Source organism: Haliaeetus albicilla, chromosome 10 (assembly GCF_947461875.1).
Source record: "Haliaeetus albicilla chromosome 10, bHalAlb1.1, whole genome shotgun sequence".
Taxonomy (NCBI): domain Eukaryota; kingdom Metazoa; phylum Chordata; class Aves; order Accipitriformes; family Accipitridae; genus Haliaeetus; species Haliaeetus albicilla.
The window spans coordinates 20,726,408-20,751,893 of NC_091492.1; the positions used below are offsets into that span (position 1 = coordinate 20,726,408).

General features: G+C 45.2%; 2 protein-coding genes across 2 annotated transcripts in view; both read left to right on the plus strand.

Annotated features, from left to right (window-relative positions):
• Positions 1–83: 83 nt before the first annotated feature.
• On the plus strand, positions 84–11,209 carry OSGIN1 (oxidative stress induced growth inhibitor 1). Its single transcript, XM_009912887.2, has 6 exons — positions 84–228; positions 4,485–4,587; positions 7,131–7,267; positions 7,522–7,713; positions 8,048–8,139; positions 8,820–11,209. Exons 2-6 carry the CDS (start codon positions 4,503–4,505, stop codon positions 9,811–9,813), a joined length of 1,500 nt encoding a protein of 499 aa, XP_009911189.1. The 5' UTR covers positions 84–228; positions 4,485–4,502; the 3' UTR covers positions 9,814–11,209.
• Positions 11,210–20,058: 8,849 nt separating this feature from the next.
• The window catches only part of NECAB2 (N-terminal EF-hand calcium binding protein 2), a 98,219-nt gene continuing 92,791 nt past the window's right edge, over positions 20,059–25,486 (plus strand). The window contains exon 1 of the mRNA XM_069793727.1: positions 20,059–20,223. Within this exon, the coding sequence (XP_069649828.1) occupies positions 20,185–20,223 (39 nt within the window). The 5' untranslated portion in view covers positions 20,059–20,184. The remainder of the gene's footprint in view (positions 20,224–25,486) is intronic.

The window sequence follows — 25,486 nt, forward strand, 5'->3', positions numbered from 1 at the left end:
AATCTAGGAAGGGAAATATTCCTGCTGACTCATGCTTATAAGTATTTTCCTTGCTCCGCCTCCATTCATTTCAGCTCCTCCTCTCCTCTCTTAGTGCTGCTAGCCTACTAGATTTAAACAGCTGTCTAAGAGCAGAGGCAGGATTCAAGGTTTGTAGTTTGGTTGGCGTTCCAGGCTGTACAGGCATTTCCATAAAGGTCCTACTTCTCATCGGACCTGCTGCTAAAGGTAAGAAGGGTATAAGTAAATCTAGAGACCTCTGTCTGGCATACTGTAACATTGCTTTCTGAATATCACAGGGGTGTTTTTCAAAAGGCAGTATTGTTATGTACCATAAAGTTGAATTTTTTTCCACATACCTTAATTGTGTTTGTGGGGTAACTGGCCTGGCATGTAAGAGTGATAATGCAAGGGGTGGGGGGGAAACAAACTTCTGAAACTTGTAGGAAAGCATAAAATGTAAAAGCTATGGAGATGCCTGCTTTTTTATTTTTAAAAGCACTGATGAATTAAATTTTAAAAACTGCTGGTGAAATGAATGAGTTGATGAAGAAATGAAGCTGAAGAAAACTGTTGCATTTGTGTTAGAATTGTTCTTGTTTAAACCTGAGTGTCATGGTAGCTCTTTCAGTCTCTTCCATTATTTATATACTGACTGCACTGCTCTTTTAAACTCTCCCCATGTGCTGTACAGACCACACTCGGTGGTCCTTACTTGAGCGAAAGTCTCATTGATGTTACAGGGAGAGCTACTTGCATATGACTGATGTAACTTGGCTTTTTATTTCTGCTAAAGATCATGGTGTCACTGTCTTGCTAAATGCATCTTTGCTTTTTCTTTTACTTACTTAAAACCTGTTTCAGTTGTGCAGCCTGGAACTACTAGGGGCCACACTGACTGACTTTATGTGAGTTACAGTCCCTCTAGGCTTAAGGCTGTGTTGGGAAGGTATGCAGAGTTTGGCCCAGAATGAGCTGGGTGCTTTTCTAAGCCAGAACAATTATGTAACATCACATAGACACTGAAAGGCTTTGGAAGCAGCGAGGAGATAAATTGTGGAGCTTGCAGCATGCTCCCAAATGAAGAGGAAAGAGATGCCTATTTAAAGTAGGAAGCCTAAAGCAGGAGCCAGAACAGGGATCAGTGTCACTGAGTTGGCTAAGTGTGAGTGCCCAGCAACCTACTCTAAATAGAAGGAGGGCGAGAAGAGCAGTCTTGAGTTTCTTGCTAGCTCAAGCTTTCTCTTGCTGCTAACTAGTTTTGTATAGGTTTGAAATTAACTTCAATGTCCTGTATGCTTTCCAATAGCCTCTGCAAGAACAGGCTTTCATCTGCTATGCTGTATTAGCTGTACAGGTTATTGAAGTATATGTTGTCCCTTGATTCTAAGATTGCCAAAAAAAAAATAATTAAAATAATCCACCTTTAATTCTAATGGCAGGAAAAGTGAACATCTGGCCTAAAACTGAAATGCTTGAAATGCTCTGAGTTCAGTTTTACCCCCAGAAGTCAAACATTTAGCCTAGAGGACGGGAATAGCTATAAACAGGGTTTAGCATCTGGTTCACTTTTTACTTAAAAAGAAGAATTATTAACTATGAATTATAGAGATGGCAGCTATAGGCTATGGAAGGGACTTCTCTCATTTGTAGAGACATGCTAGGATAAACAGAAGCATTTCCGATAGTTAATCTTGTGTTGATAGAATTGTGCAGTGTCAAAACTTTAGGAAACAAAGTGGGTAGTACTAAAATCGTCATTATGGGGTTTTGTGAACCCAGATTCTGAATAAACTGTGGCTAAAAATGGTCATGTATGTGCATGGATCTAGTAATTTCATCAGACTAACAATTGTGCTCCTCTAGCCATTAAGATTTGGTTTAATTCTAGCAAATGCACCTTTTTTCATGTGTCAAAAGGTACAGAATGGAGGAGGAGGAGGGTGAAATGAGGAGAGTGAGCCAGCAGCTGCTGGCTTTACTCTTTATCAGGGTGGGGTAGCATGGCGTGGTGCAATGGCCAGGAGCCAAGGCAACCTTCCTCTAAAGCAAGGAGGACTGCCAGGCTGACTTCTACAGTCTTGTGCCTTTTTTGTCCTCTTCAGACTCCCCCAGAAAAATGCTGGCACACAATGGCATGACTTTGCGCCCAAGTCTTGCAAACAGACTTGCAGGCTGATTTGTATGCTGGCTTTGCTGCTTTCCTGGAACTGTTGCCATGTGCAGTATTGGGTTGGTTCTGCAGGCCTTCCAGCAAAAGTCCCACAGATGTTACTGGGTTACCACTGTCTACAGAGTGCATACAGTCATTCTGTGCATGCTGTTGCAGAGTGCTATGGAGCAGAAACCTGGAAGATCGCTTCCAGAGATCTTGCTTCTCTTTTCCAGACTCCCAATAGTTTCACAGAAATAAGATGTGCACTCTGTGCTAGGAAAAATTAATAAGAACTTGTCTTCTTCTGTAGTACAGCCATGGAGGGGATTTATTTGTTATGATGGAGAAGAAACCTCTGCTAACCTTCAGATAGGTACTGTGGTTTAGCTGGTTTGAGGGGAATACCTTACTGGTCACACCAGTGTCCTGTTCCTTTGGTGTCTCTGGCCGTCCCAAGTGCTAGTGCTGAATTCTACAAATTGCAGCTCTGGAGCTTTGTGGTAGGGAATTATTTGGAGGTAAACTTACACAACAGTCTGCTGAAGGTGGTGCAGGTTTTGGTTCATGTGGGAGAACCTACCCAAAAGGCTTGGGAAATACTTGGACAGTTAGGCTGTGCTCCTGCAGCTACCAGGGATGCATGCCTTGGTATGGACATTAACACACCGAAGTGTTCATCTTCTGTAGTGTATGCATCTGCCTTTGAGTCCCAATTAAACTGGGAACCTGTTTCCTTGAAATCCAACTCTCTTCAAAGCTAGATGCTTGAAATGACTTAAATTAGAAAGCACAACTATTATGTCTTTTAAGTGGTTCTTGCCCTGTCAGGCAAAATGCATGAGAGTCTTAGACTAATGCTTAGTTAAGTAGTAATAGGCAACCAGTAAGCGTTACTAAGCTGTGATGCAAAGCTCCTACTTTTGAATTCAGCTTGTAAGCCTTAAGTGCCTCTTTACTTGGATGAACCCAGTCGTCTTGGAACAGCTCTGTCTAGCCCAACGATGGCTGTATATTGGTGTATATGAGAACTGTCACATCCTTGCAGGCAAATGCACTTACAAGACTCCTCCTGAAGCCTGGGATTCTGCAAAACCAACTCACCTGTGGTTTTCTGGCTGCTCATTCAATCACCAGGGTCTTGCCTCATTACTGTAGTTGCTGGTGATGTAAATGTCAGGCTTAAAGTGGAGCATTACACTTGTAGGATGACATTTACTGCAATATCTTTGTCAAAGGCAGTGATGTGCCAGACCTTATGGAAGGGTGCAGTGCACTTTCCAAATATCTTTCTGCACTTGAAAAGGGTGTGGAGAGCATGCCCTACTGAACAAAGTCATGCCATTCAGTGGATTTTTACTTGGCTTTCCAAAATGAGAATAATGTTTTTATAAAAGACTGTGTTCTCTGTAGAATACCTTAAAAGCTTATGCTGAATTAAAAAAATCTCATGTTTGTTGCAGTAAAAGTAACTTTTAACTTTTCTAGATTAGTGACAGTATAGTTGAATTCCCTGGAAAACTACAGAAGTCATTATTTGACATGCTAGGATTCCTGCAGGAATGGCAAAAAACTTTGATTCACTGTTCATTGAATATCTGCATAATGATTAGATTAGTTTTGTAGATTCCACTCTAATGACACCTTAGTCTCCAAGGTAATTATTATGTATATTTAGTTTAAAGACTTGTTGTTATTTACTTGTTCAGACCTAGAACTCTCTGTTTTCTGGAAAATTAAGAAAAGATTCAGGAACTAAAGTAGCACTTCTCAAAAAACCCTGTAGTGATGGAATGGTACATACTTGAAAATGCAGCCAGGAGATTTCCAGCCTTTGGGCAGAAGTCTGGAATGAGGTTTGCTCTACTTACCAGTAAATGCCCAAGTTGCTTTAAAAAGTACTAAGTGTTCATGATAATTATGACAATTTTCTACACAGTGTGGGCAGAAGTGAAGTTTTCATTAACAAGCTGCAACACTGCAGTTACTGTAGCCAGAGGGTTATTGAAGTTGCCAGTTGCCAGCTGTTCTGGAGGGACTGGAATTCATGTGTGGAAGAGAAAGATAAAGATTCTCTCTCTTTTTTTTTTTTTTTTTTTTTTTTTTTTTTGTGTGTGTGTGTGTGGTGTATAATCAGGGAATCATCCTTTGGTTTTGGGGGCAAGAGGAGAAAAAGATAAGTAGCCCTGACCTGAGTGTGGAAGTGTAATGTGATGGTCTGCAATGCAAGGATAATACTTTAAAAGATGAACCTGGGTTTGTGGACTGTAGAAAGTCACAGGGGTTTTTTTGTCAAAAAAGCAAATAATTCAAAACTTACTTGTTTTAACAGGTAGGCTCCAGGACCTAAATGCTTCCGGACAGGAAGATGTATGCTCTATTGACCAGACCCCAGAATAAGAGTGGGTTGAAGCCACTGCCTGTTGTGATCATAGGTGAGCTTTCTCCTGCGAGCATTACTGTGCACTCTCGTGCTGTTGTTGCTTTGGACTTACTATCTTCAGCTCTCATACCACATGTTCTTATTCAAACCAGAAAGGCCTGACTACTGTTTCTGCATTCCTCCCCTGATAGTCAAACTTTCTCTAGTACTAAGAGAAAGACCACTAAGAGTTGTGGGAAGTAGGGAACTAGTTATCTGACTAACTATAACACATACCTCTTTTTTTAATAGTAAAATTGGTAACCTTTTGGGCATCAGTTCAGCTGGGCCTGGTTTTTCTCTGTCGGATATTTAGAAGGGATTGAAACTTTTCCACTACAGATAGTTAATCAACTTGCTGTGAAGTGATTATCTGTAGTGCTTGAATGGAGGTGGGTTTGTGTGATGTTTTTTCCCCATTGTGTGTGTTTAGAAAGTGCCACAGATGCTGTTAAAGTTTCTTGAAATTTTTCACAGATTTATTTTAAAATGCAAATCAGCTACACTGATTTTGTACAGATTTAATAGAACGGTAAAAAGCTGCGGGTTTTTTACCAGTTTAGGAAACAGGTTATGTAGTAACTGTCTTGTCTCCCATGCAAGAGGGGAGCTTTGTAATGTGAGGTGATTCTTGGAGCAAAGCCCAAGTAGTGATGTCAGTGCGTTCCCCTCTGTGACCGATCATGAGCTGTGCTCGAGCACAGGTGTTGGACCCTGCTTATCTGAGCATGTGTTTAAATGCCTTGTAGAGCTGGGTTCCTTCCTTATCTGTCATCTAATTTATAGCACCTGAGAGAGCTAGTCCAAAGTTAGTGCACCACATAAATCACACTTATTCCTTGCTAAAAGTGAGTTTGACAAGGACACTACTCCCAGCAGGTTCTAGTCTGAGAGTGACTTTTTACTGCCCAGTTGTACAAGTATTTAGGTGGGAGGGAGGATATTTTGGTACCTCCCTAGTGCACCTATATAGGGGTCCAGCATGGAGATGTCACTAAAGCCTCAGAAGCACCAGTGTGAGGATGTGCACTCTGAGGAGGCTGTTGGGCTGAAACAGCTCAACTGTTTCACTGCAGCTGGACATTGCATGCAGGTTCCAGCTACTTCCCCAGGCCCTGCTCCAGGAAGGCTGTGGGCTCCCTCGGCTGTGCTGGCAGCCTCATGAAAGCAGTTGCTTTCTAGAATAGTTTGAGCTGCAGAAGCAGCTGTACTTATGACCATCCATATCAAACTTAGATGTGGTTCAGAGTAAATCCGGTGTATGTGTTGCTGAGTGTTGTGCACTCAGGTGATTTAAGTTTGGCTTAGGTGCCTCCTTGTACTTCCTAAAGTGAAGAAGTGACCTGAAAAGTGTTATATTTCACTATAGCTGCAGTTTAGTTTGCTTTTAATTTTTGTTGCTGTTGGTTTTGGATAACTTTCCTGCAAGTGGAATATTCCAAACACCGACCGGCAGCTGCTGGTCCTTGCTCAGCACAGCAGACTTTGGCCCCAGCTGCGGCATATACTGCCCTTCACATAGCTCAGCCCACTGTTAACTTTACAGCCTGAGCCTCCCTCTGTCTCAAATCTCCAAGAAGCAGCCTTTGCTCCAGTCACTCTCACATGCAGCACAGGCACTGTGCCAACACAGGCTGCTGTGTCACTTCAGCTCTCCTTCCCGACATCGTCACTGCATTATGTAATGGTGGTTGCTCACATACTAGTGAGCAGCAAAGCCTGAGCAGCCGGAGAGGCTGACACCTAGTTATGCAGACACTGTAAAATGTTAAACGTGCTGGAGAACAGCCATGTGAAAACTTTCCACGAGCTACTCTCACTGGGCTTTGGAGTCACATATATCAAGTTTTTCCACTGGCTGTTGGGTGGTCAGCAGGAGTTCAGTCATGCAGCAATCTGTTCAAAGTGCTGTATTCTGAGGGGTTGTCTTGGCATGGCAGAGAGAGGTTTTTTTTTTAACACACTGCCTGCAGTACCATGGTAGGGCTGGTTCCCATTTGCAAGTGTTCTCAAGAACTGTTAGTCAAAACTACTATTGCCACATACCCTCGTTAGATGGCATTTCTTACTGAGCAGAGCTGTTTCCCATTCACTTCAATAGTTACTCTCTTTTCTGGACTTACTCTGTATCCTGTGTGCAATGAACTACTCTGCACTGGTTTGAAATGTGCATCCAGGAGAGCTGAGGTCCCCAGTCAGTATGTGACCAGTTTCTAAACCTTTAAAGTAGTTAATGAGCAATAACTCAATTCATCAGCATGCTAGAGACTTCAAGCTTTAAGTGATGTTAACCTCTGGCTTGTTTAACCCAATGTCTTTTCAGCAAGTTCTGAAGACCTTGCAATGCAACTAGATGCAACTGAGGAGAAGGGGAAATATGAGAGTAAAATTACTTCCCCAACTCCATCCAATAAGTCAGTAGTCAACGTGGAATAGAAAATCCTCTGTACCCACAGCAGTGTCATAACCTTTGAATTGGTCTGGATATTAGAAAAACTCTTCAAAGGGCTGCTTTATCTGCAGGAGTATAAATTCTTCTCCATTGTGTCTTTTTAGGGAATGGACCTTCAGGAATCTGTCTTTCATATTTGCTGTCAGGCAACATCCCTTACTTCAAAAGAGGCTCTCTTCATCCTCATCCCATTCTTCAGAGGAAACTGGAAGAGGCACCAGATGTCTCCATTTTGGACCAGGTTTGTGTAAAAAGAAACAGTATAACATCACAGTAAAGCATCCTAGGGGTATATTATGAGTGATAACCTGATTTGAATTTCCAAAGTACATGGACAGAATGAGCCTTAAGCGAAGTACGCACAATAACAGGGTCTGTGTGCTGGTAAATGAGCTTTGCGGAACACCAGAACCACTGACTGGAAATACTGGAGTAACAAGCCGTCTGCTGCCTGGCAGGACAAGTATTTTGATTATCTGATCTGCCTCTCTTTAGGATTTGGAGTACCTGTCTGAAGGGTTGGAGGGACGATCCCACAGCCCTGTGGCTCTTCTGTTTGATACTCTTCAGCGTCCAGACACAGACTTTGGTGGAACAGCAGAATCTGTCCTCACTTGGTGGCACGAGACCAACAGAGCCATCCCTCACCTGGTCCTTGGCAGAAATGCTCCTGGAGGTGCCTGGCATGTAGGTGAACTGAAGCCTAACTGCTTAAGTCTCCGTGCTGTAAGATAGCCAAATGTGTTGACTGGATATTGCAAAAGCTCCTTTAATATGGAGTCAGCCATGTTTAATTTAATGTATATAGACAAGCAAAAGTTTAAAAGGGAAAAAAGCATGAGAGGTAATTATACTTCCAGTCTGTTGTTCTTTTTGGAGAATGTGGATGGTTTCATCCATGACAGCAGATCAGAGGAAATCACTGATTTCATGATCTGTGCCATATTGAAACATGACAAAATTGCATTTCGCTTCTTGCATTAAATAACTGAAAGTCATTTAACTGTGTTTCTTGTTCCAGTCTATTGAGGGCTCTATGGTTACCCTGAGTAGAGGGGAATGGATGGGACTCCCAGATCTCCCATTCAAAGACTGGCTAAAGCAAAAGAGAAGGTAAGATATCTGTGGTGTGATTATTTGCAAACATCTGGAGGTTATTTGGGAACCTGGACTGGAGTGGACTTCTTGAATGTAGCTACCCATCTGTTATGGATGATTCTAGTGAGAGAAAGGACACCCTCCCAACCCCCCAGTAAAAGTCCATTCTGCATTCAGTGATTCAGGTAAAGTTGCAGTGCTGCTTGGAATGTGTCCTTCTCAACACCCCCTGGAGAGATGAATCACAGGGACCATGAGTTCTGAATAAAGCTTGGTAAAGGCATGGTCATCTGACTTCTGTGTCTACTGCTGCTCTCCCTAATGACAAGTACAATCAGCTCAGCTACTCTACTGTCTCTGAGGTGATTCTGCTCTTGAGATCTGTAACAATTAATATTAAAAATTCCAGGAGTTAAAAATGGAATGGAAGTAAGATGTGAGAGGAAAGCATAAATGAGCAATCATGTTCTTGGGGATTGGATTCATGCTAGAGAAAGCTGCCTCTGTCCAACAGCTTGTGGATCTGAGTGTTAGCTCCATATACCAGGAATAACTTTGCTGAAGTCAGGGAAACTAGATAAGTCTTCTCTGGTAGTGCAAGGATAGATGGCTCTAGGATACATTCAGTGGAAAAGGGCAGAAATTCCAGTCTCTTACTTAACTGCTGCTTGACCTTTGTTTGTACTATATTACAGAGGCCTCAGAAACAATAGAGCCACAGCAGAAGACATTGCTCAATATTACCAACACTATGTGATGAAGAAAGGACTGCAGAAGAATTTCAGATGTGGTACTGTTGTGACCTCTGTGAGGAAAGTGAGTGCAGAGAGCATCTCCAACCACACACAGAAAGATCTGCCGGAGAATAGTGACTCACTCTGGAACTTCAATGAGAAAAGTGCGGAGGTCTTTCAGGTGGATGGATTTTTCAAAACTGTGAAAGGTGATAAAGAGCCCTTCTCCATCTATGCAGAGAATGTGGTCTTAGCTACAGGAACATACGATAGTCCTACTTGGCTTGGGGTCAAGGGAGAGAACCTTTCCTATGTCCATCACCAGCTGTCTGCTCTGGAGGAAGCAGTGAAGAACAACAGCATTGGCATTATGTCAGATCCAGTCTTGATTGTAGGTGCTGGCCTGACAGCTGCTGATGCGATTCTCTTTGCTCACCATTGCAATATTCCAGTAATCCATGTTTTTCGGAGACAAGTCAGTGATCCGGGTCTTATTTTTAACCAGCTCCCCAAAATGATGTACCCTGAATACCACAAAGTCCATCAGATGATGAAAGAACAGTCAGCTGCTTGTGCTGGGCCCTATGAGTGTTACGTTAGCCTTCCTGAACATCATGTGCTATCCTTCGGCAAGGACAAGAAATGTATCTTTCAAGACAAGAATGGCTACCAGAAAGTTTATAAAATTTCCATGGCTCTTGTTCTAACTGGCTCAAACCCCAACCTCTCCTTTCTGCCAAATAATGCCATTGACTTGGCAATGGACAGTGACCAACCAGTCAATCCAAAGAGGAATCCCATAGATGTTGATCCATTCACCTATGAATGCACTCAGGAGAAAGGGCTTTATGCTCTAGGACCTCTAGCTGGAGATAACTTTGTACGCTTTGTACAGGGAGGGGCTCTGGCTGTTGCCAGCTCTCTGTTAAAGAAAGCAAACAAAAATCCCCCCTAACAAAAAAAATCCCTATGCTAACTGTGTCTGAATGGGCTACTGCTGTTTTCTTAGAGGAGCAGGTCATCTGATTTTACATCCTCAAATGTAAAGCCCACTCCTGGTATTCTCCAAGGTTATGCAGAGAGTAACTAAGTTCTTGCTGAGTTATTTGAGAAGATTAAGTCACCAAATACAGAGTGGGTTTTGCACACGGCAATGCCTTCAATCCCTAGGGATTCAGCTCCTTTTCTGCATAGCTGTGCATGAAGGCTGCAGGGGCTTTGAATCTTGTGCCTGGAAAAGTAGGGGCCAAGATAGTGATGACTCTTTTTTATGTAACATCTTCAAGGTTGCTGAAAACTGAATTGGGGAACAATCAATGTTTATTATTTCCAGACAGCAGGCAGACAACCCTGTGTCTGTCAGTGTTTCATGGTGTTTTTTTCATGGAACCAAGTAAGCCAATGTGGTTTTATTTGCTCCTGTGGCTTGGCTGTATGCTCTTATTAGGGCAGAAATCACTGAAAGATGCTGCAAGTACCTCTCTGGCACATGAAGTAGTACTCTGCAAATAAAAACTGACACAGAAACAGTCAAAACTCTATTGTTTCACTGACACCAGCATCAAGTAATATGTAATATCTTTTTAATCAAGAGATTCCTGTGATTTTTTTTTCCTCCTTCTTGAGAAGGAATGGTACTAATTTACAAACACTTGGTTTGCCATCTTGCAGCTTTCTACCCTCTAAATCCTAAAACTGTGATAGCCAAATTCTTGGCAGCTGCTGTAGAGACAGCAGAACTAAAGGGGAGCTACTGGTCTGTCTTGTAACTGCCCGGGTACTATATGGGGCTTCTGCTGCACAAGAGTATTTCAGAAAGATGCAATATGTTATATGTTGTGTGAATTTCTAATGTAATGTGATTTTTATTTTTTTTTTTAGAGTACTATTTGTGTAAAGGGGAAATTGGCACGGTCACTTTTTGATAGTTTTATGCTATATAGAGTATTTTTTCATACTGTTTCCTAAAAGATTTTTATTGGCAAAATATTTTGTTACAGGCTTTCAGTCAGTGTTTTGAATGAGCTGGGGTGGGTGGGAATGATGCCTTGTGTTGCAAATAGCATTCTCAACAGACCTACAAGGCCTTTCATACCTCTCACAGGAAAAATCAGTCATAGCTAATCTTATCTGATGTAAAGACAGACTGCACTGAAACTCACTGACATGACAGGATGCTGCACATGTCTCTGGAAAGCTGAGTATGTGGAGACAGTGGCTGTTTGTAAATGAATCAATCTTAAGTTGAGATGTGTAAGGAGCTTGTTTGTGGTGTTGCTGTATCACACTTGAATATTTTTGCCACTGACTATTCTTGTATTAAATTTTTCAATAAAGTGATTTCAGACTTAGTCTGTGTTTGGTTTTTTTAACTGTGACTGAATCTCTCACCCAGTGAAGATATAATGAACTGTTCATCAGCTTCCTGGCAAGCACCAGGTTGTAGTTTGTGCCTGCTAAATCCTGCATCTTTCTACTGCCTCGGAGCACAACACTGTGGATTTGCTTTCTGTGTATCTTCCTCTCTCCAGTAGGATAGAGAACCCTTGTAGAGTGCTTTGGCAGTGTCTGTCTCTTGTGAGGCTAAAACACAATACCAAACCAAGCTATTTGCCAAGCATGTTCTTGCCTAGGGGATCTTAGATCCTGTTACCTACTGTTTTCTTCTGTCTGGAAAAATCTCAAATCAGGGCCTAGTCTAGTAAGTCAATAAGACAGTTTAGATCAGAAGGGACACTTGAGGGTCTCTGGTCCAATGCCACTAAAACAGGGCAAGCTTTGAAGTTAGACCTGGTTGCTCAGTGCCTTGTTGGGGAAAGCTTTGAGTATCTTCCAGGATGGAGATTGCACTGTCAGCACTTGCTTGCCCCATTCAACATTTGACCACCTTTGTTGTTGAGAATTGTGGGGTATTTTCTTAACTAGTTGAAGTGTGCCTATTGCAGCTTACCAACTGCTTCTTGGTTTGTGTTGGTGGTTTTTTTGTGTGTGGTGGTGGTTTGTTTTTTTTTTTAACTGCACAGCTCTGAGAAGAGTCTGGCTCAATGTGTTAAAAGAGCAATCCTCATTCTTCTCTGAAGGCTGAGACTGGAGGCTCCTCAGGATTTTGGGGGCACAGAAATGGTGGTGTGAATGAGTTTCCTGGTCTGTAATTGCTCACTGGCCAGAGCGGTGGCAAAGCCCTCAGGGCTCTCTTTGGCAGTATTGCTCTAAATGAGATGGTAGTTGTTCCCCTGAATCTGTTATCCTGGCAATATGGGGATTACAGAGTATGGATAATGTGGTCCTGAGCCATCTTACATGTTTTTGGTACTCCCCAGAAGTGATGTCTTATGCTCCTCATAGGAGCTTAGGTCCCAAGCAGTGCAGGATTGTGTTGTTCCTCTCCTGCACCTGACCTTTGCTAGAAAAAAAAGAGTGATCAATGTTCACCTTTCTAAAAATACCATTTTTGGCTAGTTCTCAAATTCCTGCATCAAAAGCAAATGGAGCAGAGAACAAAAGCCAAAGGGCATCTTAAAAAAAAAAGGGGGGGGGGGCATCAGAGTGTGCTGGGTATAAGGGCATAGGATTGGTGTCAAGTGAAATGCTGCTCTTCCCATCACTGAGGTCAAAGTCACAGTGTTCATGGTGATCATTCCTGTATCCTGTATTGCATTACGGTGATCTAATTTGCCCTGTGCTGGGAAGCTCCTAACTAGGGCAGCAGCCTGTGCCTGCATTGGGGGAGCTTGGGTGACTGTTTTAAATAGCCGGCTTTCTCACCCAAGAGGGATAAGCTGATTGCCTGCCCTGTGTAGGACCGGAAAAGGAAGTGGTTTTTCACAACCGATCCTTAAAAAATATCCTATATTCTGCCCCCGAGGGATGTCAAAGCAGAGGATCTCAATAGCAGAGGTGGTGGTTTGCTCGTCAACAGCAAGTCCTCAGGGCAAGGCTGCGCAGTGCTAATCCAAGCTGTCATTCAGTTCTCTGTATCCAGGGAGGCAAATATGAATTACTGTTCCAAAACAATCAGCTGTGAGAGTTAACAGATACCAGCTTTGTTATGTATGGGATTCATCCATGCATTATGACCTTGACCTACAGCATGTGACGGGACCAGGAAAAAAAAAATAGTCTCCTCCTGGGCCTTCTGCACATCATGTTCCACCCATGCTAGTGACACAGCTTCATCAGGTGAGGTGCTAAATGCTTTCACCAGCATTTCCATTGCTGCATGTGAGGCCCAGCTGGGAAGTTACCTTGGTGAGTTAGCGGACTATTTAAAATTGGAGATGACTCTGCTTCATTTCTCCATCCCCTGCAAGTCCTTTGGTGTCCTCTCCATGCTGGCCAGGGGGAACCTTCTGCAGCCATGGTGACCAAAGCAGATCGGTCAGGGAAGCCTCAATCAACTCCCTGCACTGCTGAATTTGGATAGAGCAGGATTTTTTTTTTATTCAGACCTCTGGCTGCCACTAAGAGGTGATGTTTGTCACTCCACAAGAAGGGCTACACATCAGGCACTCATTTTCTGTCCTTCAGGGCTTCTCAACCTCCTTCAGTTTCCTCCCTGAACTGATCAGTCCCCAGTGTGTGTCTTTGCAGAACAAGCTCCTGAGACTTGCTGGCACTTGCCAGGAGCAGTGGAAAATTATGCACCAAGAACAGAAACAAGGATTTGAAGTTTACCAACAAGACAAAAAAAAAAAGAATTGTTTTTTTTAATTTTATTTTGCTAGTGAGTCCTTGTAGTCAAGGCTGACGTGTTTTAAATAAACATGCTTGCGGGTGTGGCAGAACTGACTGTACAAGTCTGAACTCAGATACCTTTTATTATGCAATTAACATGCAAACTTACTGCTTCTACTTTTTGCTTTGATGAAGGACTTAATAAGATGTCAGAGCATGTTTGTTGTGAGCTTTCACTTCTTAAATGAAGGGAAGGGTACCCTCTTTTTGAAAAAAGCCATCTTTTACCTATCATCTGGATTGAAATCATCTCAGTAAAATAGTCTTGGGAACCCCTTTGGTTGTCCAGCATTCACTTTTTTTGGCCACATTTCTGTCTTTGAGCACAGGACTAAATCCAGCCACATCTTGGCCAGACCACTCTCTTTAAAAGGTGTACAGGACATTACAATAGATTGCGAGTCCAATGATTGCCTGAGTCTTAGCTTTATAAGGACCCTTAGGGAGCTGTTAGACTGTTGCAGACTGTGCTGGCTTAAATTAACCTGCTTTATTTGTGAAATATAGAAATTTGCAGGCAGGCCAGCAGCCAGTGCATCACTGCCTAACTGACAGCTCCTGAGGTTGTGCTAAGCTGCTCGTAACTGGGGAGCACTTAGGGGGTGGACGGTGGAGGGGGGGTCTTCTAGCAGAAGGGGTTTCAAGCTGGAACCAAGCCTGGAGGCTCCAGGGAACAACATCTGACTTCCAGGGCTCTGAAGCAAGCTGCAAGGGTTGAAGCAAGCTCCTGGCTAGAGAGTGGCTAAGTGAGGAGTAAGAAAAGGGAGCGCAAATTTTGTTGCTATTGTTGGCTGGATCCTGCCTTCTGCCAGAGCCTGGAAACCTGCATGGATCAGCTGTCCAGGAAGAGTTTCCTTTGGCATCCCTGGGGACTAAGACTTGAGGGCCAGGACAAAACCAGGATCCTCTGCTGTGCAGCTCAGAGACAGAGAGATTCTGCTCCATCATGGGAAGGAAAATGTCTCATGCCATTTCTGCCTTCAGGAATATGAACGTGCCCTTCTGCTCAGTAGGGGCACCCATATATAACTTGGCTCAAAGAAGCAGGACCACTAATATATTGATTTACAGGAGCTTGTCTGAGGAGGGGCAGAGCAGGCAGCTCCCATGCACTTTCTGCGAAGGACACAGAATGGATTTTGTTTTCCGGTCCAATTTTTGCTGGTTACGTTCATTTCTTGGAAGTGCCGTTGATGGTTCTGCCTGATTTTACTGCCACACCACAGCAAGCTGGAAACAAGGGAAAGGAGGGGAATCCCGAGCCAGGCAGCACGCATGCACGGGCAGCATGGCTCTGCTCCATACCCGGCACCATCGCCAGCCGGGAAACCCTGTTGGGAAGGTGCAAGCACTATTTATTTAAGATATTTACCCCGCAGGTGAATTTCCATGTCTTGGTCTCACTGGAAGTGAAGGGGCTGGTGAAATAACTGCAGGAACCACCTTTATGCATGGGGACGCCAGCTGCAAAGTGCTGCGGTCCTCACGGCAGCCGGCCGAGCTGGGGTGTTTGATTACAGCCCAGCTATCTCCGAGGTAAACAGAGCTGGTTTGGCTGCGGTGTTAGGCTGGAGCCAGGTCAGAAGGGGTTTGCTCGGGGTAACAGGGGCTAACTGCAAGCTGGGAAAGAAGAGGCAGTTCAACAGGGGTTGTGAGCGTGTAAAGTTACTGCTGATGATGGAGTGCGGATTTTGGGATATTATATTGGGTAAGTCTCCAAATGTGAGTTGCGCTTTTATGGGCCACTGAGCCTTTTGCCAGGGAGGCGAATTTTAACCAGAGGACAAGCAAAGGGCAGGATGAAATCATTCCTTTAATGATAAAGACCTAGAAAACCAGGAGAGCTGTGGTTTTTTATAGACCACAGATGCAGTTTCAGGCCCAAACCATTCATTCCTTTTGAGAGCTGGCCCAACAGAGCAAACCTCATTTGCAACTTGGCATTAATACCCAAGTTATCCAGTATTACCGTAACTCCGAGTCAGCAGAGGTCTCAGAGGCAGAGATAGCTTTCAAAACTAATAAACCGACCCATAGATCTTTCAGCTGAAAAAGCTATGGAATTTGTATGTCAGAAAAAAATTCCTTGGTGTTTTTCTGGAGTAATAAATGGAATTTTCAGTTAAAACATTAAGCTCTAGCAAAACCAAGCAAATGACAAAGTGGTGGGATGCTGAATGCGGATGCCCTAGCGGCTGCAGTGCTGGGAGCTCCATGGGCTGTGCCGGATTCAGCCCATCCCTCGCAGGGCATCCTGCTTGGGGACCAAAGGGGACACAGGGCCTGTATGGCCTCATCCAGCTGGGAGGAAAGGGGTATGTGTGATGGGCATCGTGACACGGAGGGGGGTGAGAGGTTCGTCTTCCCAAGCTGCAATGGCAGCTGCAATAAAGATGAACAATGAATCAATTTGCACAAAGTTAACTTAGCAGTGTTGTTTCCAAGCAAATTTGAACTGGTGGAAAGTTTATGCTATGTGAATCCCTTGTGCTGTGCAGCTGAGTTTTCTTTTTCTTCTCCTTTTTTTTTAAAATCTGGTTGCTGGGATGCCAGTGCTGGATTTACTCTCTTATCGAACCGCAGCCTGGGAAAAGAAGCAGCGGCAGCAGATGCTGACATGTCGTGGCCCAGGGCTAGAGGGATTTCACAGCTGATGCTTCTGAACAGCTTTGTGGGTGGGATGTGCTGTGGGCTCGCTCCCACAAGGGTGGTGGGTGGCAGCCCTGCCCGGAGCTGGCAGCCTTCCTGACAGCACGTGTGGGTGTCTGCGTGGGTCTGGGGGCCATGCGGATGGGAGAGGTTCAGCAGGGTCCAACCTTGCATGTGGAAAATGTAAGGAAAGGGAAACTGGAGATACGGGGTATCCGCTCCCCAGTAGTTTTCCTGCAGCTGGTTGGGAAGGATGGTGTCAGCATGGCCAGAAAGGCAAGAGCCAGTCCTGGGCACTGCAGTGGGAGCACTGTTTCCAAGCTCAGATGTTGCAATCAAAGTTTTCCCTGAGCCCTTTCCAGCACCTGTTTGCCAAATTCCATTTCACAGAGGTTGCTGGAGCAGCTTTCCCGTAAATGCTGCTCTTGTCATGGCATCTCTGGCAGCTGCCCAGGAAATTAAGGCAATTAATGAGCAATAAGACACATGAGAGGGAAGGGTGGCATTTCGTATGAATGAATTACGAGTGACTGGCACTGCCTGAAGTAACCTATTTGCAAAAACATACCTCATCCCCTGTATTGCACTTTCACGAAGTTTAAGCAAAAGAGTTTCTCAGGAGTATGAATAATTGGCAGTATTTTTGCTGGCAGGAGCATAACTAAGATGGCTTAGGGCAGTGTGTTAAAGCAGGCAACATGCAATCTCTGTGATACATTGACCTGATCAAATGTATAATAGTAAGAGGGTGTTCTCCCCTGAAAATGAAAGCTTTAAAATCCTCCCTCTGTTTTACATAGAGGTGGTCTTTGGAAATTTTTCATTAGAAACAGACACAGAAACCAGCATTTGATCGGGGATTTATAGCAGAACCTCAGACACAGCGCTCTGATGTTGTGGTGAATGCTGTAACCTCTGGGATTTTAGGGTGGATTTCTGGTTCCCCTTTTGGCTGGCACTTCCATCTCAAGGCTGAGAGACATTTCCAGATTTGTGTTTCACCAGAAGTGGTTTCTTCCCCTGCATATTTCTGGTTTTGGTGAACTGGTGTTTGTAAGAAGAAAAAAAGTTCCCAGGCAATGCTGCAGAGGTCTGCAGCAACCCCTAGTACCATTCTATAGTTAAGGTGGCTGTCATCCTGAGGTTGATATAACTAAGTTCACGTTCTTGAAAATATAAATATTTAGATAAACATCTTCCAGGAAGATAGAGAAGCAAGTGTCTGAGAAAAAGATAAAGTTATATAAATAAAGGTTATCTGTCTGATGTACCACTCCAAATACCTCATCCACTGAGTAATCTGGATATGACGTAATGGGGGAGCTGGATGAGAGCTGGCCAAGTGAAATGTTCTCACCCCAAAACAAAGGAAAGCAAATCAAAGAGAGGTGGAATTGCTTGTTCCCAGGCTGCCTGTCCCCTGTGACCTTCCTCGTGCTCTGTTACATCCATTTCCAACAAAAGCTTTTTTTCCCCCCTTCCTTTAAACAATGTAATGGATACCCCTCCGTCCCTGTGCTGGAAAATGGCTTGCTGCAGGGGAAGCGATGCAGCTCCGCTGGAGCAGATCCCTGTTTGCAAGCGGAGTGTGTGCTGCTTTCCCAGTGTTAGGTGAAGAAAATTACAGGGCTTTGAAAGCAGTCCTGCAGCTGAAACAATAGTCTTACTCTGGTTGAATATCATTATGGATGAATGATCTTCCCCTTTTCCTCATGTGAGCAGTCCCAACAGGCTTTGAATACTGCACTGATAAGGGAAGTGGAAATGCGTGGGATAAAAGTGCTTATTCTGTTAAGGGCTGAATGACTGAGCCCCAAATTCTCACTGTTTCCGAGGCTAAAAAGTTCCAATGGCCCCTGCTTGGTGAAAGAACTAATACTAAGCATTTTCCATATGGAAATATAATTTCCATATTCCTCTGATTCCCTAATACTCAGATTTGTCAGGATGATATTTCATGAATTATTTACTACTTTGAAGTTTATATTACGTGGAAAAAGCTCAGCAAGCAGGACAGTCCATTTCATCACACTTTGAAACTGCCACCTGAATGTGTTTGTTTTTTTCTTTCTGACAGCTCTTACAATAACAAATGGGAATTCCATTCTCAATAAACAGTCCACCCTAGGAAATCTCACTGCTGGCAAAGTTTGGCTTTGAAATCCTTACAGTGGCTGCAGGTAGGAGCCACCCCATCTACGAGAAGGATTTGATGTGTCCTAGTGATGGGTAATGGCCAGTTCAGCAAACACGGCTGTCCGGAATGGGGAGCTGAAGGAAAGGCTTTAACAGGGCAGCAAAGATGCAAAAGGCCGAAAGAGCACAAGCCTAAAAAAAATGAACTATTTGAGGAAACTTCCTTGGATTTGTGCCAGAGGATCTGAAGGTGGCAACTGTGGTGGTGTGCAGGGTGCTGGTGTGCCTGGCTCTGCAGCCGCCGATGGCTTTTTGGAGGCTGCTTCCACGTACAGCTCTGCTGGTGCGGAGGCAGAAGCTAGCTGGGCATGGGCTGCGTATTTCTTGCTCTCCTTTAGATGAGAAATGCAGCACATTCCTGGAGGAGGAGTAGTGAGATTATTACAGGGAGCTGGGAAATGGTGTTGCTTTTTATTAAGAGTGGACGTTTTCTAGGGATGTTTAACTGCCCTTCACCAATGCCACGCGGCCCTTGAATGAAGCTGGTCCCTGCTGCATTTTTAGTCTGGGAAGGGCAGATAGTTTGCTGCGCTTCACTGTCATGTAAAGGTGGTGTCTTCAAACTGGCCTTTGTGGGAGCCACGGGTGCCTTTTTCTTTCTAGCTCTTCTCTCCGTTTTCAGCTATCCCAAACCTTAGTTACATCAAGAACCCCTTCAATGCAGGGGCACAGGCGAGCACCCTTGTGCTGATTTAGGAAGCGGAGTATTGTATTTATCGTAGCTTGGTTACCTTCTAGTGTGACTGCAAACGTAAAAACTTCCTGGTGTGAGCTGGTGCTTGTATTTCAGTAAATATTAAAAGAAATCATTGTTTATTTGTGTCCTGGTTTCAGCTCGGATAGAGTTAATTGTCTTCCTAGTAGCTGGTACGGTGCTATGTTTTGAGTTCAGTATGAGAAGAATGTTGATAACACTGATGTTTTCAGTTGTTGCTAAGTAGTGTTTAGACTAAAGTCAAGGATTTTTCAGCTTCTCATGCCCAGCCAGAGAGAAAGCTGGAGGGGCACAAGAAGTTGGCACAGGACACAGCCAGGGCACCTGACCCAAACTGGCCAACAGGGTATTCCATACCATGGGACGTCCCATCTAGTTTAGGAACTGGGAAGTGGGGGCGGGGGGTATCGCCACTCGGGGACTAACTGGGCGTTGATCAGCAGGCAGTGAGCAACTGCACTGCGCATCATTTGTACATTCCAATCCTTTTATTACTACTGTTGTCATTTTATTAGTGCTATCATTATCATTATTAGTTTCTTCTTTTCTGTTCTATTAAACCGTTCTTATCTCAACCCACGAGTTTTGCTTCTTTTCCCGATTTTCTCCCCCATCCCACTGGGTGGGGGGGAGTGAGTGAGCGGCTGCGTGGTGCTTAGTTGCTGGCTGGGGTTAAACCACGACAATTTGTTGAAGGACCGGCCCCAAATACGGCTTCCTGGCAGTATCTAATCTGGCTGTCAGGGCTGGAGGGCAATGCCCATACTACTAGATATTTTGCGGTTGATACTGGGCCGGGCTGTTATCCAAGCATATTGTATTGTGAGGGTTGTTTATAACGTTGGCATGTGAACCACGATGAGAGATTGAGCCTGGGCAGCAAGTCATTCAGGAGGAGGATGAATATGTGATGGCGTTATGTTGTCATAACTCCATCCCCAAAAGTCATTGAGAAAACCTCCTCTTGGCAGGTGGTCTCAGAAACATATGAGACTATTCTGTTAGCCAAAGCTTTTGTATTTTGCCTTAAAAATGGAGCAGCCAGTGCTTTTCTGCAGCCTTCCAGGGCAGGTGAGTGTTGGTGTCTGTGGTGGGGGGTGTAAGAGGCAGTTTTGCTGTCAGGCATGTCGTGATTGCCAGCACAGAGCTTGTCAGCATGGCAGAATAGGAGTGAGAGCCATAAGCTAGGGCTGGGGAAGGGGATGGGTTAGTAAGCCAGCATCACCCATATGGCCATTTTCCAAAATCCCAGATGACTGCCTGGAGGGACTTCCCCAGCCGGTTCAGGACCGTGATGTGCAGTGAGTTGTAATTCCAACTAAATGCCTCTGGCACCTGTTGATAATTTATTTCCCTGATCCCTGAACTTCCTAGCAATAAGATCGGTCCCAGCAATACGTAGTTGATGCAGCCATGCCAGCCTGGCTGGCCCCAGCTGGGGACCCTGCAGGTGCCCAGGTTATTCTCACCAGGCTTTGTGGCCTCTCCTGGTCCCGCTACACTTCTTCCCAAGCTGACAGCCCCGGTGTCCTCCAGCCTGCTGGCTCTTTGGGACTGAACTCTGCCTGCTCCTCTCAGGAGGGGTTATTGGGAGACTCACATCTCCCTGCTGCAATCAAAGTTTGCAGTGGGCCATTAAAGTGTGCCCTGTAATGCTGTAAAATAAACAACCCTGGATTATTTTCTTTACAAGTTTGAGACTAATAGCTAGAAATGCTTCATAGCCATAAAGAATATACAGTAGGACAGGAGCATTGCACTGGGAATCTGTCTGCTGGAGGTGGAATGGTTTTCAAGTCTATAATGGGCTTCTGGAGTCACTTGGCATAATCCTGGAGGCAAAGGTAAAGCAGTGAATCTGCTGTGATTCAGTGTGCACCTGGTAGAGAAACCCTCAGAAACATTACTGCAAGGCACCAGATTTATTCTGGAGACAGCAGGTGAGGCACATTGGGGGAATCCCTCTAAGATTGCTCAGAAACGAAGGGAACCCAAACAAGGATCTGAAACAACCCATGGATGCAACCCATAAGCACTGTTTTTTCTGCCAGGAAGAAACCCAGAGATACAGGTAGTTTATCTATTTGCAATTTAAGAATTCTCTATTTCTGCAGTCACGGATGCAAGCTTTATTCAGCTATTTAATATAGCCACTCTTCACAAATCTGAAGTGACACATGAAGAAAACTGCTGGTAGATCTGTCAGGTGGGACCCTTGTGTCCTGGTACCTGATATCCCACCCGATGCTTGCGCTTCCTGGATGCCCATCGTGAGAAATGGGTTTCTACCATGTGAGAGTCGGAGCTAAGGAAGCCAAGAAAGAAACCTCTCCTTTTGAGACAGAGCTCGCTGCAATGAACTCAGACAATCTGGGTGGCCTAGGAGTCCTTTGCAGTTATAGCTATAGCATGGTTTCATTTAATAGCTCTATTTCTGCCATTTTCATGGGAAAAGTCATGTGGTAAATAATTAGCTTCATATTTTTGCCGATGTGTCTCACACTGCATTGTCTCTTACTGAAATATGTGCATCATCAGGTGCACCTAGAAACTGGGAATGAAGGCATCTCTGGAAAAACATTACAATAGGTCTTTTACCACTTAAATTTGTGGTTTGCTTTGGATCTTTTTTCCATGATATTCCAGAAGTTACAAAGTCGTAGTTGCCTGGAGTTTAATTGCCACCCTGTGTCTTGCTATCTGAAATCACTAAGTAGCAGACAAAGGAAGGGTAAACCCCTTCAGATATCTATTGCTTGTGCTGGAAGATGGGTTTCTCTGGAAATCTGTGCCTGGGACCCCCAAAAAGATGCTGTTTGCTGCTGGGCTGAGGGCTCTGCATGTTGGCCTCACAGCAGGAGCAGACAGCCCGGGCTTTGCCAGATTTGCACAGAAACAACGTGGTGATCTTCTCCATCATGGTGTTTTGGACATCGTGTTATGTGATTATCTGGGTACAGACTGTACAGACATGTTTTTAAGGAGGTGATTAGCTGTATTGCCAAACCCGAAGCACCAATCTGGACTTGCATGGGGCAGTAAAGCTGTCAGGACAGGTTTTGCTGAGAAACAGTTTTGGGCTTCTGGAGGTGTGATTCAAACCCCAATTAAGAGAATAAGACCTATGTGCGTGACCTGGGATGCAGTTGGCAATGGGAAGGTCGGAGCTGGGATCTTTCATGAGATCTTTTAAAGAGATGCAGGTGGTGGGTGGGAGGGGGGAGGATGGGTGGGTGCCGGGGAGTCACACAGAGGCTTTGTGCAAGCAGGGCAGCACCGATCCGCGGGTAGCAAGCTAGTTAGTTAAAAAAGTGATATTTAGGGGGCGCAAAGTTATTGATAAACTTGCACCAATTTTGTGAATGGCTATGTTTTTTTTAAACTTCCAAGGAGAGAGGGGAAGCCAACTGGAAAAATCTTGATGCGTTCAATTAAAACCTCTTTAAATCAGTATTTTATTTAGGAAACACGAGCATACTATGCTCCAAGGTCTGGTCGACAACAGGCTTTCAACCCTCCCTGAGGCGTCCGTGGGTCCGTCCCGCAGCAGCAGAGCTCCCTCTCCCGACCTCACCAGCAAAGCTCACAGCTCCGAAATGAAGGGTTTGGGAAGCTCCCTGGGAGACGAGTTCAGTTTTGCAGAGCAAAATTCCTTTACAGCACGAAGGAACGCATCCCTACCTGCGGGCATGGGCTAGATTAAGCCATCCCAAATCCGCAATTATTTCGGGGTCTCTGTTAAACTGTGTGGCCCAGTGGGACCTTCCCTATCTCCAACCATCTTCGCGGAGTCTCATTTAAGGAAAATCTCTATTTTACAGTGAGGGCCGCTGCTTAAGGTGGGCAGGGGCATCTGCTGGCAGTGCCTTGGTGCAGAGTTTCTGTCCTCAGCTGCAGCGTGCCGCAGTGCTCGGCCGGGCGACTGCCCTCCCTGCTGCCAGCCTGCGTCCCGGGGCTCTGCAGGGACATGACCGGTACGGGTACTACGCAAACATGCTTTGTGCCTAAACCGCTGTTACACCCGTGTGTCACTCTGCGGTGCTCTGACCTTTTAGGCCTGTGAGATGGGTTTGAAATCTTGATTGTCCACCCTCCTCAACTGTGGATAGCTTAGATTATCCTCAGAAATACGGTATTTCTGCTAGTACAGGGGCTTGACAAGCCCTGTTTTTGTTGCCCAAGCAGCTTTAATGCACCTGGGTAGCTTGGATGGGAGTATGTCCTCTGAAAACAAGATTGGCTTCTGCTGCAAACCATGTGGTCAGCTCCATCCCCAGGTGCAACGTTCTGTTAGGATGCTGGGTCTGTGCTGAACTTTGAGAAGCTCACAAAACAGATAGAAGAGAAGAGAAGAATAGAAAGGTGGGCACTGCAAGTAGATGAAGACACAATTCCTACATTCTCATCAGCCCTGCTGCATTACCTACATTACCCCATGAGCTGTGCGGGACGTGTCAAAGCCCAGCTGGGGAAACAGCCCAAAGCTGCCCAAACTGGACCTGTCAGAGGGGCTGTGTTTTACACAAAGGGACAAGGGCTTTTTGGGAGCTCTAGCTGGTGAGATGAAGCCCCAGACATCACAGAGAGCTGAAACACATCAGAGCCTCACAGCGACCCTCCCACCGGGACCCCACTCCGGTGCACCGCTGGTGCTGGGCCCAGGGGGACTTTTTGTTGCTGGGAGGAGATAAACTGCCAGAAAACCACACTTTGCTGTAACCCAGTCCCTCCTTGCAGCCTCAGCATCGGGCACTAGATGTCCTTGCATGCTGTGCCAAAGGCGTGCAGCCCTCCCGTGCCACACAGGCTGCGGGCACGGCATTTCCATCAGGGTGACCACCACTGGATGAAGGTGGCCCTTTTCCAGCTCTAGCCTTGTGGGATGGAGGGGTCTTCGTGGGGGAAAAGCACTTGCTGCTCTGTTCACCGTCACGCTTCCCTGGGGGTGCTGGGTCAGGAGCTGCCTCGCGCAAGGGGACATTTTCCGTGAGATCCCAGCAAGCTCTCGTCCATGTGCACTCCAGCACCTGCAGCTCAAAGTCACTTAATGGTGATCCCATGAAATTATTTCAAGAGCAGCCCTTTGTTGTGGGAAATCGATAGCTGCCTTGCGGGCCTGTTGATGTCTCAGTGAAACCCATTAAATTACATGGGTTTGATCGCAAAGTGGCAAATACAGCAGCATTTTAAAATAGCTTCACACCAAGGAAACCAAATAATGTGCTCATAAAGTGATTTTTTTTGTGTGTGTCCAGTGGTGAGCAGGACTGGAGAAATGGAAGATGTTACTCACCCAAACTCTTGGTGAATAATTACTGGAGCGGTGTAAGGTATAAATAATTTCCCCACTTCTGTCACTTTGAGGACAGCAAATAAGGACAAGTAAAATGCTGCAGGAAAAATGAATGTGCCTGGTCCTTGAGCAGTAAGGAGCAGCCTTGAGTATGCTACTAAATTGATGGTGTGTACATGAAAGTCCAGTTCACACCTGGGATTTGCAGCGAGCATCCTTTGGGGAGCACCTGACAGACCTCTCTTCCTCGCCGCCAGTGCTTGCTGCCATGCCACTTGCTTACCCTGAACCTCATTTACTGTGTGTGCTTGTGGCAGTGATCCCTCGCCCGTGGGGATCCCATCTAGGAACACAGTGTAAACACACCAGTGAACCCCGGAGCTATGTGAAACTTTTGGTCCCAGGTGTCCCCGGAGTGGCTGAGGGCAAATTACAGCCATCTGGCAGCTGCCCAAGTGGTCCCCGAGCGTTAGCACAGCGTGCCAGACCCCTCCGGCATTTTCATGTCCAACTCCTCCTCTGGCCATTCCATTCTGGCAGAACGGGTCTGGGGTGCTCCTGCCCTCGGGCTCCATCCAGTGTGGTGCTGGGGCTATGTGAAGCAAGCCTCACTTGTAGGTTCAGCCTCTATTGGCACAAGTTTTGTGCCAAAATCGCTCCTATCCTGCCGTTTCAATGGCGCTTTGAGGAGAGCAAGCATTGCTGCAGGCAAAGGGATGCTCAGGCAAATTTTATGCCCTTCTGAATAACGTCCATGCATTCACAGCTTTCGCCACAGGCTAAATATGTTAAGAACGAGAAAGGTTTCTATTTTATTTCTTTAAACTGAGCATTGCCTTGGGCAGCTCTTGGCCAGCATCCTGCCCCTGCCCTGGCTGCACCCTGCAACCCTGCCCCAGCTCTTGCCAGGAGGGACGTTGCCATCGTGCCTATATTGGGTACCCCAGAGAGAGTCCCTCTTACATTGAAAGCTGTCAGACTTCACCCCTGAGTGGTAATTAATGGTATTTATTGTTCCCAATAAATTGGGGAAATCTTCTT

Bases quoted from the DNA above. Each gene is read 5' to 3' on its own strand.
- OSGIN1 (XM_009912887.2), top strand. From the start codon at position 4,503: ATGCTTCCGGACAGGAAGATGTATGCTCTATTGACCAGACCCCAGAAT. The intron at 4,588-7,130 runs GTGAGCTTTCTC...GTGTCTTTTTAG, and splicing joins ACTGCCTGTTGTGATCATAG to GGAATGGACCTTCAGGAATC. The intron at 8,140-8,819 runs GTAAGATATCTG...ACTATATTACAG, and splicing joins TGGCTAAAGCAAAAGAGAAG to AGGCCTCAGAAACAATAGAG.